This window comes from Eucyclogobius newberryi, unplaced genomic scaffold (assembly GCF_026437365.1).
Source record: "Eucyclogobius newberryi isolate DKJ021-1_F unplaced genomic scaffold, fEucNew1.0.hap1 SCAF_6, whole genome shotgun sequence".
NCBI lineage: Eukaryota > Metazoa > Chordata > Actinopteri > Gobiiformes > Gobiidae > Eucyclogobius > Eucyclogobius newberryi.
Genome location: NW_027316278.1, coordinates 41,104,651 through 41,124,401, shown reverse-complemented (window position 1 = coordinate 41,124,401; position 19,751 = coordinate 41,104,651). Strand labels below are relative to the sequence as shown.

Genomic DNA, 19,751 nt, shown 5'->3' with positions numbered 1-19,751 from the left:
TTCTCTGTCACTCAGGATTGATTGACAGTACTACCTGAAACATGCCAACACTCAATATTAGTCTGGGTCTACTTACCCTAGTTTAACCTCAACAATCTTTGTAGTTTCAGATGTTGATGCTCCTGACACTTTACTGTAAAATCAAAACCTAATTGCAATATTTGCCAAAGGAATCTGACTTTTGATGAAGGATGTGCCTCATGTTTGTCCTCCATTATTTCCCTTCTGTTCCCCCAATCTCGCCCCAGCACACCACCTCTCTCCTCAGGCACTCAAATGGAGAGAGTACAGACGGAGGAACCCCCTGGCCCCCAGGGGCCCGGCGCAGAGACCAGTGCGACACAACGTCTTTGACTTTCCTCCGGCAAACACCGGCCCCCAGGACAGACGCCATGGTGCTGCCCCTTCTTATGCTTTTCACCAACCATCACAATATATGACCTTATTTTCACTTATTTGAATTTGGAGTGTGCAATTTAATCACATTTATATAATCATGATTTCAATACTGCTCTATTAAGATACATAGATGTCATGTGAACATGCAGGTAACACTTTGTAATAACCCTGCTTTAGTAAAGCATGAACAAAGACCTAATTCATAGTGAACCTTGTTTATTAAAGATGATTCAGGCTGATACTCTGACCCAGGGGTGTCCGAGCTTTTTCCACAGGGGCCGCATTTTGAGCGTGTACAGAGCAGGGGGCCGCATTTTGAGCGTGTACAGAGCAGGGGGCCGCATTTTGAGCGTGTACAGAGCAGGGGGCCACATTTTGAGCGTGTACAGAGCAGGGGGCCACATTTTGAGCGTGTACAGAGCAGGGGGCCACATTTTGAGCGTGTACAGAGCAGGGGGCGTGCGTGCGTAAAAGTACGACATTGAACAATGTTGGAGGGCGTTGCTGTAATATTATTTTTTACTGCCCTTGTCACTATCTTTGAGCTAAAATGTAATTATTCTACCATCAGATTATTCTCCAATTTCCCATCTCGTAATGCATTGTTTGGACACTGGGGGCACTGACGTGCAACATGTTTGTGTGTGAGAAAAGGGAGTTATCCAAAACGTGTGAAAAGGTTCCGGACTTTTCATCAGTGTTCACTGGGGAAAGGTCGGGGGGTTGGTCCTGAGAAGAAAGATGAAGAATATTCCAATGTAAATAGAATGTTTTTTAAATACCATAAACTATACATTTACATAATGTGTGGGTCACTTTCGTGCCCGTCATTTATTTTCATGTGGACGCTGCGCATAATGATAATAATGTTAGAGTTTATATGCACAGGGCGTGTCCGAGGGCGTGTCAGTGGGTGTTTAGAAGCGGGCGAGCGCGTCACATGGCCTCACATCACGAATAGGCCTCTTGCCAGCTTGTGGCGCTCGGGCCCTAGAATGACAATAACAATAACTAGCGCTGGACTCTACTGCTCCTGGTTTTGTTCCTATTTTAGACCTGTTTTAGTCCCAGTGCGAGTGTCATAGTTACGGTGCACTGACAGTGTCTGTGTTGCAGACTGTGACTCAGATTACCTGTGTCTGATGGAGAAGCCTCCGGAGGAGTTCTGCCTGTCTCCGGACACGTCCACGCGCTGGGGCCCTCAGCCTCTTCTGTCTGTGGATCTGCTGCAGAAGAAAGGTCCGTCCTCCGCCACACCCGCTTTAGTATTACACACAAACCCCCTATTAGAATAAGAACATTTGTCTTTTACATCATGAATGAAAAATTGAGGACACGGTTCAAATTTATGAGCATGGTTGTTGCCAGTAAAAGACCCCCAAAAATGTGGACCCCATCCCAACTCTTATGCCTCATGAGTGACAGACGAGACTATTTGATCCAATCCACTTTATTTATATAGCACGATTTATACAACCAGAGGGTTCCAAAGTGCTTCACAGCAGGTAAAAGACAGGCAAAAATAGTGTGTGTGTGTCTGTGTCTGTGTGTGTGTGTTCGGTCATTACCCAAAGCTCATGACCATAGGTGAGGTCAGAACGTAGAGTGACCGGTAAATCCAGAGCTTTGTCTTTGGACTCAGCTCCTTCTTCACCACAACAGTCGATGCAGCGACTGCATCACTGCAGCTGCTGCACCGATCCAACTGTCAATCACACGCTCCACCCTTCACTCACTCGAGAACAAGACCCCAAGATACTTGAACTCCTCCACTTGGGGCAAGGACCCCCCACCCACCTGAAGAGGACAAGGACCCCCCACCCACCTGGAGAGGACAAGGACTCCCCACCCACCTGGAGAGGACAAGGACCCCCCACCCACCTGAAGAGGGCAAGGACCCCCCACCCACCTGGAGAGGGCAAGGACCCCCCACCCACCTGGAGAGGACAAGGACCCCCCACCCACCTGGAGAGGGCAAGGACCCCCCACCCACCTGGAGAGGACAAGGACCCCCCACCCACCTGAAGAGGGCAAGGACCCCCCACCCACCTGGAGAGGACAAGGACCCCCCACCCACCTGAAGAGGGCAAGGACCCCCCACCCACCTGAAGAGGGCAAGGACCCCCCACCCACCTGAAGAGGGCAAGGACCCCCCACCCACCTGGAGAGGACAAGGACCCCCCACCCACCTGAAGAGGACAAGGCCCCCACCCACCTGAAGAGGACAAGGCCCCCACCCACCTGAAGAGAACAAGGACCCCCCACCCACCTGGAGAGGACAAGGACCCCCCACCCACCTGAAGAGGACAAGGCCCCCACCCACCTGAAGAGGACAAGGACCCCCCACCCACCTGGAGAGGACAAGGACCCCCCACCCACCTGAAGAGGACAAGGCCCCCACCCACCTGAAGAGAACAAGGACCCCCCACCCACCTGGAGAGGACAAGGACCCCCCACCCACCTGAAGAGGACAAGGCCCCCACCCACCTGAAGAGAACAAGGACCCCCCACCCACCTGGAGAGGACAAGGACCCCCCACCCACCTGAAGAGAACAAGGACCCCCCACCCACCTGGAGAGGACAAGGACCCCCCACCCACCTGGAGAGGACAAGGACCCCCCCACCCACCTGAAGAGAACAAGGACCCCCCCACCCACCTGGAGAGGACAAGGACCCCAATGTGAGAATTAAAAAACGTATGAGAATAAATGCCCCACACATGCACATTCATCAAATAATAGCTTATTGTTTGGTTAGGATGAATGTAAGTGGAGGCCCCTCAGCCCTAAAGGCTGAGGGGCCTCTGATTAAAGTGGTCTCATTAACCTCATTTTTCCTGGCAGACCCTCTTCTGTCCTTTGCGGGACCATCTTATAGTAATGACAGAGATATGAACCAGGTCAACACATAAACTCTAGTTAAACTACAGACATTATAGGATGTTACAGAGATACATTAAATACTGTAAGACATCCACAATGTTTTCTTTACTTAACCTTTTTTGAAGCAGCAAAGTCCCACTGAAATGACAAGAGCAGCACAAACATTTAGAGCGTGTTTGGAGCCCAGGGTAGAAAGACAACCAAGTGCTACAATGGTAAAGTGGCTTCATTAACAAAACACATGGGTAAATAAAGGAGTCGGGACCATGAACACAATGAAACACATAAGTGAAAGTGAATGGGACGTTTAGTGTGAGACACAGAAGGACACGGTCGTCAGAGTCTTTGCAGATTATGTCTATGTTCAGAAGTGATGCTGTGACTCTGCTCTGCTCTCAGGTTTGGTGAAGGCGGTCAACACGGCCGTGGACCTGATCGTGGCCCACTTTGGAACCACACGAGACCACGACATCAAGGTTAGACTTTTCAATTCCAAACTGGAGAACGATGAGGGAAGCGCTGCAGGGACAATAAACGTTTCATCAGGAATCCTCGTTATGTATTGTAGCCTCGTCATGTTGATAGAAGGCTAATAGAGCTAATATACACTTACAGCCTGTGTTCCCTTATATAAGGCTTTTCATTTTTTGTGGCTCCAAACAGATTTTTGTTTTGTTTTTTTGGTGCGATTTGGCTCTTTGAACATTAAATCTCACTGACTCCTGGACTATGGCAATAAACCTTTTCTGATTCTGGGGAAGTGGCTGGAGCTCTGACATTATGACCGTGCCACTTGTGGATGGGGGAGGCAGGATTTGAGACGTGGTTTACACAGGCATGAAACAAAGATATGGCTTTGCAGAGTTGCATTGTTCTTGCTTTATTGCTGTGCAGAAACAAAAGGGTCCCTCATGCAACAATGTACCAAATCCATTACGAATGCTAGTGTCAGCGTCACAGTGGGTAAAGGGCCTCCACACATAAACTGCCAAACCAGGTGTGAGTTGGCCTTGCCCTTAAAGGTGGTATGGACGATTTCTTTCAGCACATTTTTTATCATATTTCCTCGTGGCGTGGATAAATCATTTGTCCTGCCACGTATCAATCATAAAACGCACCTATCGCTCACCTGCAGCCGCGTGCGGTTCTTTCCCACGTTTCCGCGTGCCTAAGCGCATGGATCTATCATAATATAGTTCCCTCAGTGTACGGGGCAAAATGAAGACGGAGATAGACAGTTCGAGCTGACTCAGAAATGGACAGAAATCTACGGGAGACGAGAGATGTGATGCGATCCATTGCGCTAATAAACAAACGCACGTGTGTGTTGTATCGGTCCACACGGGGGAGTGGCATGTACACGGGGGAGTGGCATGTGCATGGGGGAGTGGCATGTGCACTTCCGCCTGCGTTCTCAAATCGCCGAAAAATCGTCCATACCGCCTTTAAAGAATGACTATAATGGCCTCAACACCAAAGCTTGGCCCAAACATGTCAGGGGACAATGGGACCAATCAGTAGCGTTCTCTTCATTCTCCTGGAGCTGTCACACTGGTCATCATCCTGACCTGAGCTGTGCAGAGGCAACATGGACTGGCCTGAGTGACTTGTACAATGTTTATGTAATACAGGTTCTTTATGTTCTATATCAAATGTTACATGTTAATGCTGCTGATTCCTGCTCCTGTCCAAATCTCTACATTCGGAGACAATTTATAAAGAAACCTGAACCTAATTAATTACAGTAGATTACCATGAAATAAAGTAGTGGCATGTCCTATTTCCAAGAGTAATTACCGTTATTGCCCTTTTCTTCCTCTCCTCAGACTGTCCTGTCCTGTAAAGTGTTCTTAAACATGATTATCAGATGTTGTCTCCTGTAGAGTAAACTGGGTAACAGCTGGGTGAGTCCAAACGCGGGCCACCTGATCCTGAAATACCTGTGCCCCGCCCTCCATGACCTGCTGCAGGATGGGCTCAAGGCCTATGTGCGAGACCTGATCATCGGGCAGCTGCGCTGTGGCCCCTGGAACCTGGTGGAGGCCTCCACACAGCCAGGTAATGCACCCATTTATTCAACATTATTATTACTTCATTTTAATGAAACGTTATCTGATTCTTTGCTCTATTTAAACACTTTTGTTTAGCATAATATTAGACTAATGAAAGTTAAAATGAGTCCACTGGAAGAATCTTTCTTTTGGTCTGTGTCTTCACCAGTGCAGAGAGAGCCTTAAGTCACAGAGAGAAAATGGCAAAAGGACGGGTTGCACAGCTGCTCAGGACAGACCTCAGGCTGTTAAAACTGCTAAATCAGCATAATTGTCTAACTTTCATCATTAACCCATGTGTGAATAAACACATTATTCTAAAAGCTTGTTTGAAAAAATCCCAATGTTTTTTGTTGGCAAAATGTGAGGGATTAGGTCCACTCTCTTTGCCCCCGATATCTGACCCTGCTGCTGTTCCTGTGTGTCATGTACCCATCAGTCTGAGCCTTTAGCCCTCAGTGAACTGGCAAAGATAGTTAAGACGCTTAGACCCTTGTACTGTCCCACAGACTGCCCAGTGACCCAGAATATGAACCTCAATGGTCTTATACTGAGAGTAATGTGATGCCGGGGGTTCCTGTACAGGTCTTATACTGAGAGTCATGTGGTGCCGGGGGTTCCTGTACAGGTCTTATACTGAGAGTCATGTGGTGCCGGGGGTTCCTGTACAGGTCTTATACTGAGAGTCATGTGGTGCCTGAGGTTCCTGTACAGGTCTTATACTGAGAGTCATGTGGTGCCTGATGTTCCTGTACAGGTCTTATACTGAGAGTCATGTGGTGTCTGAGGTTCCTGTACAGGTCTTATACTGAGAGTCATGTGGTGCCGGGGGTTCCTGTACAGGTCTTATACTGAGAGTCATGTGGTGCCTGAGGTTCCTGTACAGGTCTTATACTGAGAGTCATGTGGTGCCTGAGGTTCCTGTACAGGTCTTATACTGAGAGTCATGTGGTGCCTGAGGTTCCTGTACAGGTCTTATACTGAGAGTAATGTGATGCCGGGGGTTCCTGTACAGGTCTTATACTGAGAGTCATGTGGTGCCGGGGGTTCCTGTACAGGTCTTATACTGAGAGTCATGTGGTGCCGGGGGTTCCTGTACAGGTCTTATACTGAGAGTAATGTGATGCCGGGGGTTCCTGTACAGGTCTTATACTGAGAGTCATGTGGTGCCGGGGGTTCCTGTACAGGTCTTATACTGAGAGTCATGTGGTGCCGGGGGTTCCTGTACAGGTCTTATACTGAGAGTCATGTGGTGTCTGAGGTTCCTGTACAGGTCTTATACTGAGAGTCATGTGGTGCCGGGGGTTCCTGTACAGGTCTTATACTGAGAGTCATGTGGTGCCGGGGGTTCCTGTACAGGTCTTATACTGAGAGTCATGTGGTGCCTGAGGTTCCTGTACAGGTCTTATACTGAGAGTCATGTGGTGCCTGATGTTCCTGTACAGGTCTTATACTGAGAGTCATGTGGTGCCGGGGGTTCCTGTACAGGTCTTATACTGAGAGTCATGTGGTGCCTGAGGTTCCTGTACAGGTCTTATACTGAGAGTCATGTGGTGCCTGAGGTTCCTGTACAGGTCTTATACTGAGAGTCATGTGGTGCCTGAGGTTCCTGTACAGGTCTTATACTGAGAGTAATGTGATGCCGGGGGTTCCTGTACAGGTCTTATACTGAGAGTCATGTGGTGCCGGGGGTTCCTGTACAGGTCTTATACTGAGAGTCATGTGGTGCCGGGGGTTCCTGTACAGGTCTTATACTGAGAGTAATGTGATGCCGGGGGTTCCTGTACAGGTCTTATACTGAGAGTCATGTGGTGCCGGGGGTTCCTGTACAGGTCTTATACTGAGAGTCATGTGGTGCCGGGGGTTCCTGTACAGGTCTTATACTGAGAGTCATGTGGTGCCTGAGGTTCCTGTACAGGTCTTATACTGAGAGTCATGTGGTGCCTGATGTTCCTGTACAGGTCTTATACTGAGAGTCATGTGGTGCCGGGGGTTCCTGTACAGGTCTTATACTGAGAGTCATGTGGTGCCTGAGGTTCCTGTACAGGTCTTATACTGAGAGTCATGTGGTGCCTGAGGTTCCTGTACAGGTCTTATACTGAGAGTCATGTGGTGCCTGAGGTTCCTGTACAGGTCTTATACTGAGAGTCATGTGGTGCCGGGGGTTCCTGTACAGGTCTTATACTGAGAGTCATGTGGTGCCGGGGGTTCCTGTACAGGTCTTATACTGAGAGTCATGTGGTGCCGGGGGTTCCTGTACAGGTCTTATACTGAGTCATGTGGTGCCGGGGGTTCCTGTACAGGTCTTATACTGAGAGTCATGTGGTGCCGGAGGTTCCTGTACAGGTCTTATACTGAGAGTCATGTGGTGCCTGAGGTTCCTGTACAGGTCTTATACTGAGAGTAATGTGATGCCGGGGGTTCCTGTACAGGTCTTATACTGAGAGTCATGTGGTGCCGGGGGTTCCTGTACAGGTCTTATACTGAGAGTCATGTGGTGCCGGGGGTTCCTGTACAGGTCTTATACTGAGAGTCATGTGGTGCCGGGGGTTCCTGTACAGGTCTTATACTGAGAGTCATGTGGTGCCGGGGGTTCCTGTACAGGTCTTATACTGAGAGTCATGTGGTGCCTGAGGTTCCTGTACAGGTCTTATACTGAGAGTCATGTGGTGCCTGATGTTCCTGTACAGGTCTTATACTGAGAGTCATGTGGTGCCGGGGGTTCCTGTACAGGTCTTATACTGAGAGTCATGTGGTGCCGGAGGTTCCTGTACAGGTCTTATACTGAGAGTCATGTGGTGCCTGAGGTTCCTGTACAGGTCTTATACTGAGAGTCATGTGGTGCCGGAGGTTCCTGTACAGGTCTTATACTGAGAGTCATGTGGTGCCGGGGGTTCCTGTACAGGTCTTATACTGAGAGTCATGTGGTGCCGGGGGTTCCTGTACAGGTCTTATACTGAGAGTCATGTGGTGCCGGGGGTTCCTGTACAGGTCTTATACTGAGAGTCATGTGGTGCCTGAGGTTCCTGTACAGGTCTCGTACTGAGAGTCATGTGGTGCCGGGGGTTCCTGTACAGGTCTTATACTGAGAGTCATGTGGTGCCTGAGGTTCCTGTACAGGTCTCGTACTGAGAGTCATGTGGTGCCGGGGGTTCCTGTACAGGTCTTATACTGAGAGTCATGTGGTGCCTGAGGTTCCTGTACAGGTCTCGTACTGAGAGTCATGTGGTGCCGGGGGTTCCTGTACAGGTCTTATACTGAGAGTCATGTGGTGCCGGGGGTTCCTGTACAGGTCTTATACTGAGAGTCATGTGGTGCCGGGGGTTCCTGTACAGGTCTTATACTGAGAGTCATGTGGTGCCGGGGGTTCCTGTACAGGTCTTTATAACAGTTGCTGGTGTTTCCCTCAGGTCCGTCCACTCGTCTGCTCCACAGTCTCTTCTGTAAGATCAGTCAGTACTCGGAGCTCACATCTCCCTCCATGAGACTCAACGCCTTCATCGTGGGCCTGCTCAAGTATGTCCCAGCCTCTGCTCCTCAGTGTGTCTGCTCCTCAGGGTTAACACCTCTGTCTGTTTTTCAGCCTTAAGTCTCTGGAGTTCTGGTTCAGCCTCCTGCACACACATGAAGGTACAGCTCTTTAAGCTTTCATCAGTTCTGGAGCTGGACAATAGACTGTATATATTGTATATATATTATATATAATATTTCCCCATGTGGGACAATAAAGGAATATCTTATTATACATATATATTGTATATAGGAGTGGACACCTCCACGTTATTAAAAAAGGAAGTGAGCGGCTGAGGTTGAAGGATGGCTTGTCCCTCCGCGCTCGCAAAAAGTACTTTAAAAAGTACCACAGCGCTCGCACGGTGATCTTGATATCTGGCGGTGTCTTTTGGGGGGTGAGCAGCCGAAGGGGCCCACCAGGCTCAAACCCCTCAGCCAGAACACTGCAGGGACTCGGTTCCTTCAGCTCCAGCTCTCATTCACTTTATGTGGAAACTCTTTCTCTGTAAATGCTTCAGAGACTTTTAATTTTGGCCTTAATTTGTTTTTATTTCACTTTGTAAATCAAGATATGGCAGGAAGGGGCGTGTACCTTCTACAACCTCACTCCCAATTGGCTCTGTAGTTGCTAAGTAATGCACAATCGGATTTCCAAATATAGAACTTGATTTGAAATGAGCCACTCAGACTGCTGGCTGTGATTGGCTCCAGTTGGCTGGACAGTCTCTGTGTTACTGTCCAGTAAGCTGGACAGTGTGGTCTCTGTGTGATGTGGACTGTGGACAGTGTCTTCTTTACTCATCAGTGTTTTTTAATCCCAGATATCCTTGGAGCGCACTACCAGCCGTGGGGTTTCCTGGCGCTGTCCCAGGGGCCGTGCCGGGCCCTGTTTGAGGAGCTGCTTCTGCTGCTGCAGCCTCTGGCTCTGTTGCCCTTTGACCTGGACGTGCTGTTTGAGCCCCGCCTTCTGCAGAAGGGGCGGGAACACCTGCGCCGCAAAGAGCTGCTATGTGGTAACATGCCCAGCCTCCACCAATCTGAGTGTTCCACTTTCCAGCTCATGAGGGGGCAAAGTTCTTCACCTGGCGGACGTGGGCAGGCTGTAGGCGAGGGCGGGGCAGAGCCTGCAGGCAAGGGCGGGGCAGAGCCTGCAGGCAAGGGCGGGGCAGAGCCTGCAGGTGAACTAGGCACAACCGGTCGTAAGGCCAAGCAGGGGGGCCAGTCGGGCTGGTGGTTCCAACTCATGCAGTCCTCCCAGGTCTACATCGATCAGTCCACACAAGGCTCCAAGTTTACCAAAGCTGAGAGGAGGAGGACAAGGAGGTCCTCTGACAGACTGGCCATGCCTACCAGAGAGGGCGTGGTGGAAGGGGCGGAGTCAAGCTCTGAAGGTGGGATTTCAAAAGGAAGGCTGTCTTGGATGGGCAGCCCCCCAGAGAGTGGCCTGAACCAGGACAGAGACACGTCTGTGGAGAAGCATGGATTACGCTGGGGGCACCTTTTTGGTGCCACAGGCAGCTCCTCACACGAGGGCCCCGAGTCCAGAAGGAAAGCCCACAAGAGCAGGTAGGACAATGGCCCTGCAGCTGCTCCATGGTCAGAGCCTGACTGTGTTCTCCTCAAACTGATGTGCGTTTTGTTGTTCAGAGCTCCCTCGGGCTGGCTGCAGCTGGACCGCTCTGTCTTTTCCCGTGTGGCACAGAGCATGGGTGTGGGGAGTGAGACGAGGTCCACCGCCCCCTCGGACCCACAGCCCACTTCCAGTACCACCCGCACGTCACTGCAGTAGGTTTTCCTGTGTCACTAGAGACGAGACAATTTATGACAAACTTGAATAAAAATCTGTTTGCATGTCGGAGAAAGCTAGCTTTCCCCATAATTTCCCCCATTGCAGCCTCTAGATGGTGTGCAAACTCAATTCATATTATATTAAGGGCTAAAAATAAAAATATTGCCCCATTTTTTGAAAGCTTCGATGAACAATCAATATTAGGAAAGTTGGTGTCTGTTGCTGCTACTTTAAATTAAGGGAGTGTCTACAGAGCCGACACTGCCATGTTATTTTGTGCCGCGGCTCCTGAAACTGCTGCGCTATTTGACCGCGCTGGTTTAGACCGCGCCGGGTTAAGGTTAGGGTTAGGGTTAGGGTTAGCCATGAGGCTATATGGCCGTGCCGCGGCTCCTGAAACTGCTGGGCCATTTGACCGCGCCACGGCTCTGCAGCCACAGCCTGAAATTAGTGTGTTCTTTTATTTTCTAGTGTGAGAAAATTGGATTTTGAGAAAACTGCTTTAAAACAAGGGAGTGTCCACAGAGCCGCGGCCGAAACTGCATGGTTTTTTTTGTGCCGCGGCTCCTGAAACTGCTGCGCTACTTGACCGCGCCGAGTCAGGGGCAAGGTTAGGGTTAAGGTTAAGGTTAAGGTTAGGGTTAGGGTTAAGGTTAGGGTTAAGATTAGGGTTAAGATTAGGGTTAGGGTTAAGGTTAGGGTTAAGGTTAGGGTTAAGGTTAAGGTTAGGGTTAGGGTTAAGGTTAGGGTTAAGGTTAAGGTTAAGGTTAGGGTTAAGGTTAAGGTTAGGGTTAAGGTTAGGGTTAAGGTTAGGGTTAAGGTTAGGGTTAAGGTTAGGGTTAGGGTTAAGGTTAAGGTTAGGGTTAAGGTTAAGGTTAGGGTTAAGGTTAGGGTTAAGGTTAGGGTTAAGGTTAGGGTTAGGGTTAAGGTTAGGGTTAGGGTTAGGGTTAAGGTTAGGGTTAGGGTTAGGGTTAGCCATGAGGCTATTTGACCGCGCTGCGGCTCTGCAGCCACGGCCTTAAAACAAAGTGAATGTGGAATGTGAAATAATCTGTCTTTCCTTGAACATGTTGGCTGATGCTGTGTTTGTGTGTGCTGCAGTGTGGTGCGGGCCCTGTGCCACCACCAGGCCACAGAGCCAGGGCACCTGAGCTTCCACAGAGGGGACGTCCTGAGGGTGCTGCGGCAGAACGACCCCGACACGCTCATCTGCTCAAGGGGAACCTCTCGAGGCCTGGTGCCCATCGTCTACGTCACTCTGAGTGGCACGGACGAAAGCCTGCTCCAGAGTGAGACACAGGGGCCGCGGTGGACGGAGGAAAGCCTGCTCCAGAGTGAGACACAGGGGCCGCGGTGGACGGAGGAAAGCCTGCTCCAGAGTGAGACACAGGGGCCGCGGTGGACGGAGGAAAGCCTGCTCCAGAGTGAGACACAGGGGCCGCGGTGGACGGAGGAAAGCCTGCTCCAGAGTGAGACACAGGGGCCGCGGTGGACGGAGGAAAGCCTGCTCCAGAGTGAGACACAGGGGCCGCGGTGGACGGAGGAAAGCCTGCTCCAGAGTGAGACACAGGGGCCGCGGTGGACGGAGGAAAGCCTGCTCCAGAGTGAGACACAGGGGCCGCGGTGGACAGAGGAAAGCCTGCTCCAGAGTGAGACACAGGGGCCGCGGTGGACGGAGGAAAGCCTGCTCCAGAGTGAGACACAGGGGCCGCGGTGGACAGAGGAAAGCCTGCTCCAGAGCGAACATGAAGTCTGAGGGCTCCAGGCGCACCGCAGAGGGAAGCATGTCCACTCCTGCTGAAGAGTCTGACCTGTGCATGTGCGCTCGGCCCCTCCCCCTCCTCTGCACTACAGCCATGTTTCCACTGGTTCGCTTTGACGTGAATAAGTGCTCTGGAAGTGTCTCCACTGTCACGTGAACTGTCCGGTCCCCCAGGCCGGTTCACTTCGGGGCGTCGCGGCCTTTAGTTCATGTGTATAGTGGACCTTGATGTTCTATAAGCGCTGTGGCTCTCTTGGCTCCAGCTCGGCTTTAGCTAAGGTTAAACACCTGATGATTGAATAAGATTGAACTCGTACTCATACTAATAAACCTGCAGGAATCAGATAGAAACAGAAAATTATAATTTGTCACCAAACTCTGACTTGGTCTTGTGATAAAGCGCTGTATTTTCACAAAGCAAAGCAAAGCTAGCATACGTTAGCAACCGCTGTTTCCTGTTTATCACTAGCACACTATCTAAAGCCCATGCAGTACATAGAGACAATAACCCTAACCCTGTTTACTCTAGCTTTAACCACGTCTCACAGCCACAGACTCGGATTTACTACTTATTTTTGTTCATTGCTGAGATCTGCCCTGTGATTCAAACATTATAATTCAAGTATGATGAAACATTTGTTACTGTATTTTTGGGTGGCGTCAGCTGCCCCTGTGAGGCAGGACTTTGCAGAGAGATGCAGCCGCCATTATAAGACCCGGTCTTGGGGACCACTCGAGGGGCTTACTTAACTTTTCACTTAGAGGATCATTCTTTGCCTGGTATGTCCCACAATATAGCATTGAATTTATCCATCCAGCATTTATCTTACAATGGGTGTTATTATTGTTCAGAAAAACCTGTGTTCCCTCGGTTACGGCCTCGCCTCCCACAGATCTGATCTGTAACTTGGCCAGGAGGCATCACCTGGTTGTCTTTATACAGTGAAGTAGTGTTTGTGCCCTGACTGATTTTTTTGCATGTTTTTCACACTTAAATGTTCCAGGAAACTACATTATAACAATTATAATCACTACTACAATCCAGGATGTGTTTGAGTTCTGCGTTTAGCACGTGGCTAAAGGACATGTTCAGGACTAGCATCATGGGCTATGTTCTTTGTTCTGGTGGAGTCATAAACACTGATCTCCAGTGAGGCCACTGAGGCCTGCAGTTCTTTGGATGTTGTGGGATCTTTTGTGACCTCTGTGAGTTGTGGCTGTGCTCTTGGGGTCATTCCTGGGAATAGCACGGCCTCACAGCAAGAAGGCCCAGGGGCCTTTCTGCGGAGTAAGCTTGGGTCCCCGGGCGCTGCACAACCACTGCCCCTGAGGAGATTCCCCAGCGGCATTGAAGGATGGGTCAAATGCAGAGGGTAAATTTCCCGACCAGAACAATAGTGTATCTGGGTTGTCTTTTTGGTTGACTAATATTTAAATTTGTTGATTTCAATATTTTTGATGTTCTGAAACATGCAAAAGACATCGGGGCGTTGTTTCACACCACTGTAGTTGGCTAAATTTAACACTATATTGTGGAATATTCAAGGCAAATTAATATTATCTTGTGTTGCATCTTTAAAAATGGCAACCAATGTGTGCTTTTAACTGCTCTATAATGTTTCCCATTCCATTTGAGTCGTATTCTAGCTCGAGAATCTCTCCACTTCAGTCAATCCTGCTTGTGTCTCTTGAACCAGGCTTGTGTCTCTTGAACCAGGCTTGTGTCTCTTGAACCAGGCTTGTGTCTCTTGAACCAGGCTTGTGTCTCTTGAACCAGGCTTGTGTCTCTTGAACCAGGCTTGTGTCTCTTGAACCAGGCTTGTGTCTTTTGAACCAGGCTTGTGTCTCTTGAACCATGCATGTGTCTCTTGAACCAGGCTTGTGTCTCTTGAACCAGGCTTGTGTCTCTTGAACCAGGCTTGTGTCTCTTGAACCATGTATGTGTCTCTTGAACCAGGCTTGTGTCTCTTGAACCAGGCTTGTGTCTCTTGAACCAGGCTTGTCTCTTGAACCAGGCTTGTGTCTCTTGAACCAGGCTTGTGTCTCTTGAACCATGCATGTGTCTCTTGAACCAGGCTTGTGTCTCTTGAACCAGGCTTGTGTCTCTTGAACCAGGCTTGTGTCTCTTGAACCAGGCTTGTGTCTCTTGAACCAGGCTTGTGTCTCTTGAACCAGGCTTGTGTCTCTTGAACCAGGCTTGTGTCTCTTAAACCATGCTTGGTGGAATAGTGTTTGAAAGGACACATTACTTTTATTTTTTCTCTCATTTAACCATGTTGTTATATTGTTCCCTTATTAAAAACATAGCTGGAGTTATGAAGTATTTCCCATCATTCATGCTTGTTTCATAAATCAAGTTTACGCAAATCACTTTCATTATAATACTGCGCGCTTACATTAGCATGTTGGAGCTAGCAAGTTAGCTTTTGTTTATTTCCCTGTCTACTGCCTGTAGATGGCGTGCTATCACCATGATTTTTAAAGGTCCATAACAATACAAATAATGCAGAATATGTGTCCTTAAAGCCTTGAGAAGGAGTCGGCCTTAACGCGGAGGAAAGGAAACTACATTATAACATGTATAATCACTACTACAATCCAGGATGTGTTTGAGTTCTGCATTTAGCACTTGGCTAAAGGACATGTGTACAGGACTAGCATCATGGGCTATGCGTACAGGACTAGCATCACGGGCTATGTGTGCAGGACAAGCATCACGCGCTGTGTGCAGGACTAGCATCACGGGCTATGTGTGCAGGACTAGCATCACGGGCTATGTGTGCAGGACTAGCATCACGGGCTATGTGTGCAGGACTAGCATCACGGGCTATGTGTACAGGACTAGCATCATGGGCTATGTGTGTGTGCAGGACTAGCATCATGGGCTATGTGTGTGTACAGGACTAGCATCATGGGCTATGTGTACAGGACTAGCATCATGGGCTATGTGTGTGTGTACAGGACTAGCATCATGGGCTATGTGTACAGGACTAGCATCATGGGCTATGTGTGTGTACAGGACTAGCATCATGGGCTATGTGTACAGGACTAGCATCATGGGCTATGTGTGTGTACAGGACTAGCATCATGGGCTATGTGTGTGTACAGGACTAGCATCATGGGCTATGTGTGTGTACAGGACTAGCATCATGGGCTATGTGTGTGTACAGGACTAGCATCATGGGCTATGTGTACAGGACTAGCATCACGGGCTATGTGTGCAGGACTAGCATCATGGGCTATGTGTGTGTACAGGACTAGCATCATGGGCTATGTGTGTGTACAGGACTAGCATCATGGGCTATGTGTGTTTACAGGACTAGCATCATGGGCTATGTGTGTGTACAGAACTAGCATCATGGGCTATATGTGTGTACAGGACTAGCATCATGGGCTATGTGTACAGGACTAGCATCATGGGCTATGTGTGTGTACAGGACTAGCATCATGGGCTATGTGTACACACATGATGCTAGTCCTGTACACACAGGACTAGCATCATGGGCTATGTGTGTGTACAGGACTAGCATCATGGGCTATGTGTACAGGACTAGCATCACGGGCTATGTGTGCAGGACTAGCATCACGGGCTATGTGTGCAGGACTAGCATCACGGGCTATGTGTGCAGGACTAGCATCACGGGCTATGTGTGCAGGACTAGCATCACGGGCTATGTGTGCAGGACTAGCATCACGGGCTATGTGTGCAGGACTAGCATCACGGGCTATGTGTGCAGGACTAGCATCACGGGCTATGTGTGCAGGACTAGCATCACGGGCTATGTGTGCAGGACTAGCATCACGGGCTATGTGTGCAGGACTAGCATCACGGGCTATGTGTGCAGGACTAGCATCACGGGCTATGTGTGCAGGACTAGCATCACGGGCTATGTGTGCAGGACTAGCATCACGGGCTATGTGTGCAGGACTAGCATCACGGGCTATGTGTGCAGGACTAGCATCACGGGCTATGTGTGCAGGACTAGCATCATGGGCTCATTTCTGCAGTGGAGACACTTGTGTAAATGCAGTTCTTGTACAAATGTGTTGGATAATTGTGTACAGTAGATATTTTTGAAGGCTGTCTATGTTCTGAAAGGGATTTTGAAGAGCTGTCTGTGGACTACTATGTAAACTACAGGATATTGTATATTAGCACAAGTGTGAGAAGGTGGCTGAAGTAATTGTGGGTGATGTGTAATAACTATGTCTATGTCAATAAATTTAAGGACCCACATTTTGGCTGATTTGTGCACTTTTCTTGTTTTTATTACTTTTATTATGTGGCTCCAGAATTAACTTTTCTCATAGAAAAAGATTAAAATAAGAGTTAAACGGCACGACAGAGGCTAAGCAGCTACGTGGTAACTAACGTCCATAATGTGGAAAAACACATGTAAAACTTTAGATTCTGCTATATGTTCTATTTCATTCCTCCTGACCGCCAGAGGACGGTGCTTAGCACCTGGATATCTACATGTGTGCTCAGCACATAGGTCGAGATTAAATACCAACAAAGTCACGTCGTGGACATCACCCACCCTATATATACCCGACGCACCCAGCGCTCTTTTCTTTCTACATTTCTCGCATCAGTGAAAGGTCGAAGTTCCTTCTTTGGAATATTGCTTTGGATTTTAAGCCGTTCTCGCTTGGAGCCTCACATATTGGAGCTGCGTGTCGGTATCACACTTTTTTCAGTTACCATCGCCTGCAGTTTTTTGGCTAAATATTTACGTTACGCTGTGTATTGACGGCGACTATTACTAGCTGGCTAGCCTTCATATGCTGGGCGGCCAGTTAACCCAGCTTTAACCCAGTTTATTGTCTAGTCTGCGGACTTTGATAACATTTAGCATCTCTATTCAGAGCCTGCTAAGCTAGTACACGAGTGCATCGTGAGTGTTTTTCGCTCCCGCGGCACCGCCATTTCGTGAGTGTTTTTTAACGTCCGCGTTGTGAGCTTGTCATAACCTGCGCCCCGTGAGTGACCCGCGCCTACTGATTAAGTGCTGTACATGAGCCAGTGACTTGTGAGTGTTATTCGCTCCGGAAAGCTCACAATATGATTTCATCTTTGTTGCATAGTTGCAACAGTTGCTTGGCTCCTCTAAGCCCAGAAGATGGCCATTCTCTATGTCCACATTGTCTAGGGATTGGACATCTGAAACAGGCTCTCACAGAAGATGGGAGACAATGGGAGACAGGACCGCTGGCAGCGGTTGAGAGTACCATGCCTAAACTGACTCTTGCCTCTAGTCATGCAAAGGACCATAAACGCTGCAAGCGTCCTCACATGGAGGCCAAGAGAAGTCATCCTGATCAGGCATTGTCTGCCAAAGTAGACACTTTGGCTTCTGAATTTGCTCAGATTAAGTCCATGCTCCCTGGTCTGAAACCTAGTGGTCCTCCCACTGTGCCTAGCCCCATTCTGGATGATGAGGAAGACCAGACAGACTCCAGTGCTGATCACCCTCAGGAAGATGCTATATCCATTGCTGCTTCAGATACTTTGTTCAGAGCATATGGTGCAGATTTTCTGGGGGATCGGTTAGAAGGCTGTCACTCCCCTAACCCCTCTGTTGTGAGCTCCCGCTCCTCAGACCTGGAGCCCTTGGAGACAGCCTGAGTTTTCGTCCGTACACCAGGCTATTCAGTTGGCCTTATCGAGGCTTGGAGTAGATACACCTGTGACGGCTGTCCCTACAAGTGCCTTTTTCAAAGTCTCCCAGAAGCCTGTATTCAGCATAGATCCCAAATCGTTTACTCATTTCCCAAGGGAATGCAGGAGTTTGAATGCTATGCAAGATGCGACTAAGTACAGATTGGATCGCATGCTCTCCATTGATAGCACTATTGCGAGCCTGGTTGTAGCGCCAGTGGATGCTGCTCGACCGGAAGCCCGTTCCGCACATCCTCAGTGCAGAGTTACAGATTACCTCATTACTAAAAGAATAATACGATACGGCGGCTCGGATCAGTCGCCTGGGTAACTCCCTCTCTCACCTACCCATTGCACTCTCAGTCTCTGAAGGAGGCTGGAGCTGACAATGCTACGCAGAGCCTGAGTGATGCTTTACTTCAGGCATTTGCTTACATGACAACAGAGCTTGGAAGGCTGATGTCCACTCTGACCATTGCTAGACGCCAGGTGTGGCCAGCCCAGTCCCCCCTGTCAGAGTCTTGCAGGGGTACACTTCGCACTTTACCTGTTGTGCCAGGTCATGTGTTTGGACCCGCAGCCCAGCAGACCTTGGAACGGGCTGTTGAGGTAAATAAATCACTCAGACACTTTGCTGAACTGCATCGTGGCCCCAGACCCCAGTCCAGAGGTGCTAGCTCTTTTCGTCCAGCGGCAAGAATCTCAACCTTGCCATGATCCAGACTTGCTTCTGATGGCCAAGGTCAGGCCAGTCGATTCTCTCTCAGGCCCACGTTTCGGCCACCAAGGGGCAGTGCCCCAAGAAATGACCATCAGATTCGCCGGAACCGCCTGAGTTACAGACCCGTGGGTGATTTCAACCCTGTTCGAGGGCTACAAAATTCAGTTCAGGCGGCATCCCCCAAAGTTTGAGGTGGTAAAAAGAACCATTGTTTCCGACCCAGTGAGGTCCATGGCCTTCCGACAGGAGATTCAGGAACTTTTGCGGAAAGATGCCATAGAAGTTGTTCAGAGTTCAGAGCAGTTAAAGGGGTTCTATTCAAATTATTTTCTGGTTCCAAAAAAGGATGGGGTTTCTCGTCCTATCCGCGATCTCAGGCGCCTAAATCGATAAGGTGCTACGTTTTCACATGCTGCGTACCACGGATGTCCTGCAGTCGGTCATGGAAGGGGATTGGTTCACGTTTCAAGTGTCTACTTTAAAGGACGCTTATTTTAATGTACCTGTGGCGTCACACCACAGACAGTTTCTTCGCTTTGCTTTCAAAGATCAAGCGTACCAGTTCAGAGTGCTCCCCTTTGGTCTCTCTCTAGCGCCCCGTACATTCACCAGGTGTGTGGCGGCAGTTCTTGCGCCTCTTCAAGCCAGCGGAATGAGAATTCTGCCGTACTTGGACGACTGGCTTGTGTGTGCTTGGAGTCGGGACCAAGCACTTAGAGACACTTCCATTCTACTGGACCATGTGTCAAAATTGGGGCTTTCAGTGAACGTTGCAAAGAGCTCATTGATTCCCAGCCAAAAGGCAATCTTCATTGGCATTGCCATCAATGACCATGAAGGCTTTTCCCTCCCCTCAAAGAGTGTGTGCTCAATCTCTTTTCTCGTGTTCAGAGGAATCAGAGAGTGTCTTTCGGTCTGCTTCTTCAGTTGATGGGCAAGCATATGTCCGTGTCAACATTGATACCTCTGGGG

At 49.3% G+C, this 19,751-nt stretch overlaps 1 protein-coding gene across 1 annotated transcript in view; it reads left to right on the top strand.

Annotated features, from left to right (window-relative positions):
- rusc2 (RUN and SH3 domain containing 2) overlaps positions 1-16,633 on the top strand; it is a 39,050-nt gene extending 22,417 nt beyond the window's left edge. The window contains exons 5-13 of the mRNA XM_072432737.1: positions 249-395; positions 1,516-1,638; positions 3,681-3,757; positions 5,165-5,339; positions 8,743-8,848; positions 8,916-8,962; positions 9,667-10,411; positions 10,493-10,630; positions 11,736-16,633. Coding sequence (XP_072288838.1) covers positions 249-395; positions 1,516-1,638; positions 3,681-3,757; positions 5,165-5,339; positions 8,743-8,848; positions 8,916-8,962; positions 9,667-10,411; positions 10,493-10,630; positions 11,736-12,390 — 2,213 coding nt within the window. The 3' untranslated portion in view covers positions 12,391-16,633. The remainder of the gene's footprint in view (positions 1-248; positions 396-1,515; positions 1,639-3,680; positions 3,758-5,164; positions 5,340-8,742; positions 8,849-8,915; positions 8,963-9,666; positions 10,412-10,492; positions 10,631-11,735) is intronic.
- The last annotated feature ends 3,118 nt before the right edge of the window (positions 16,634-19,751 follow it).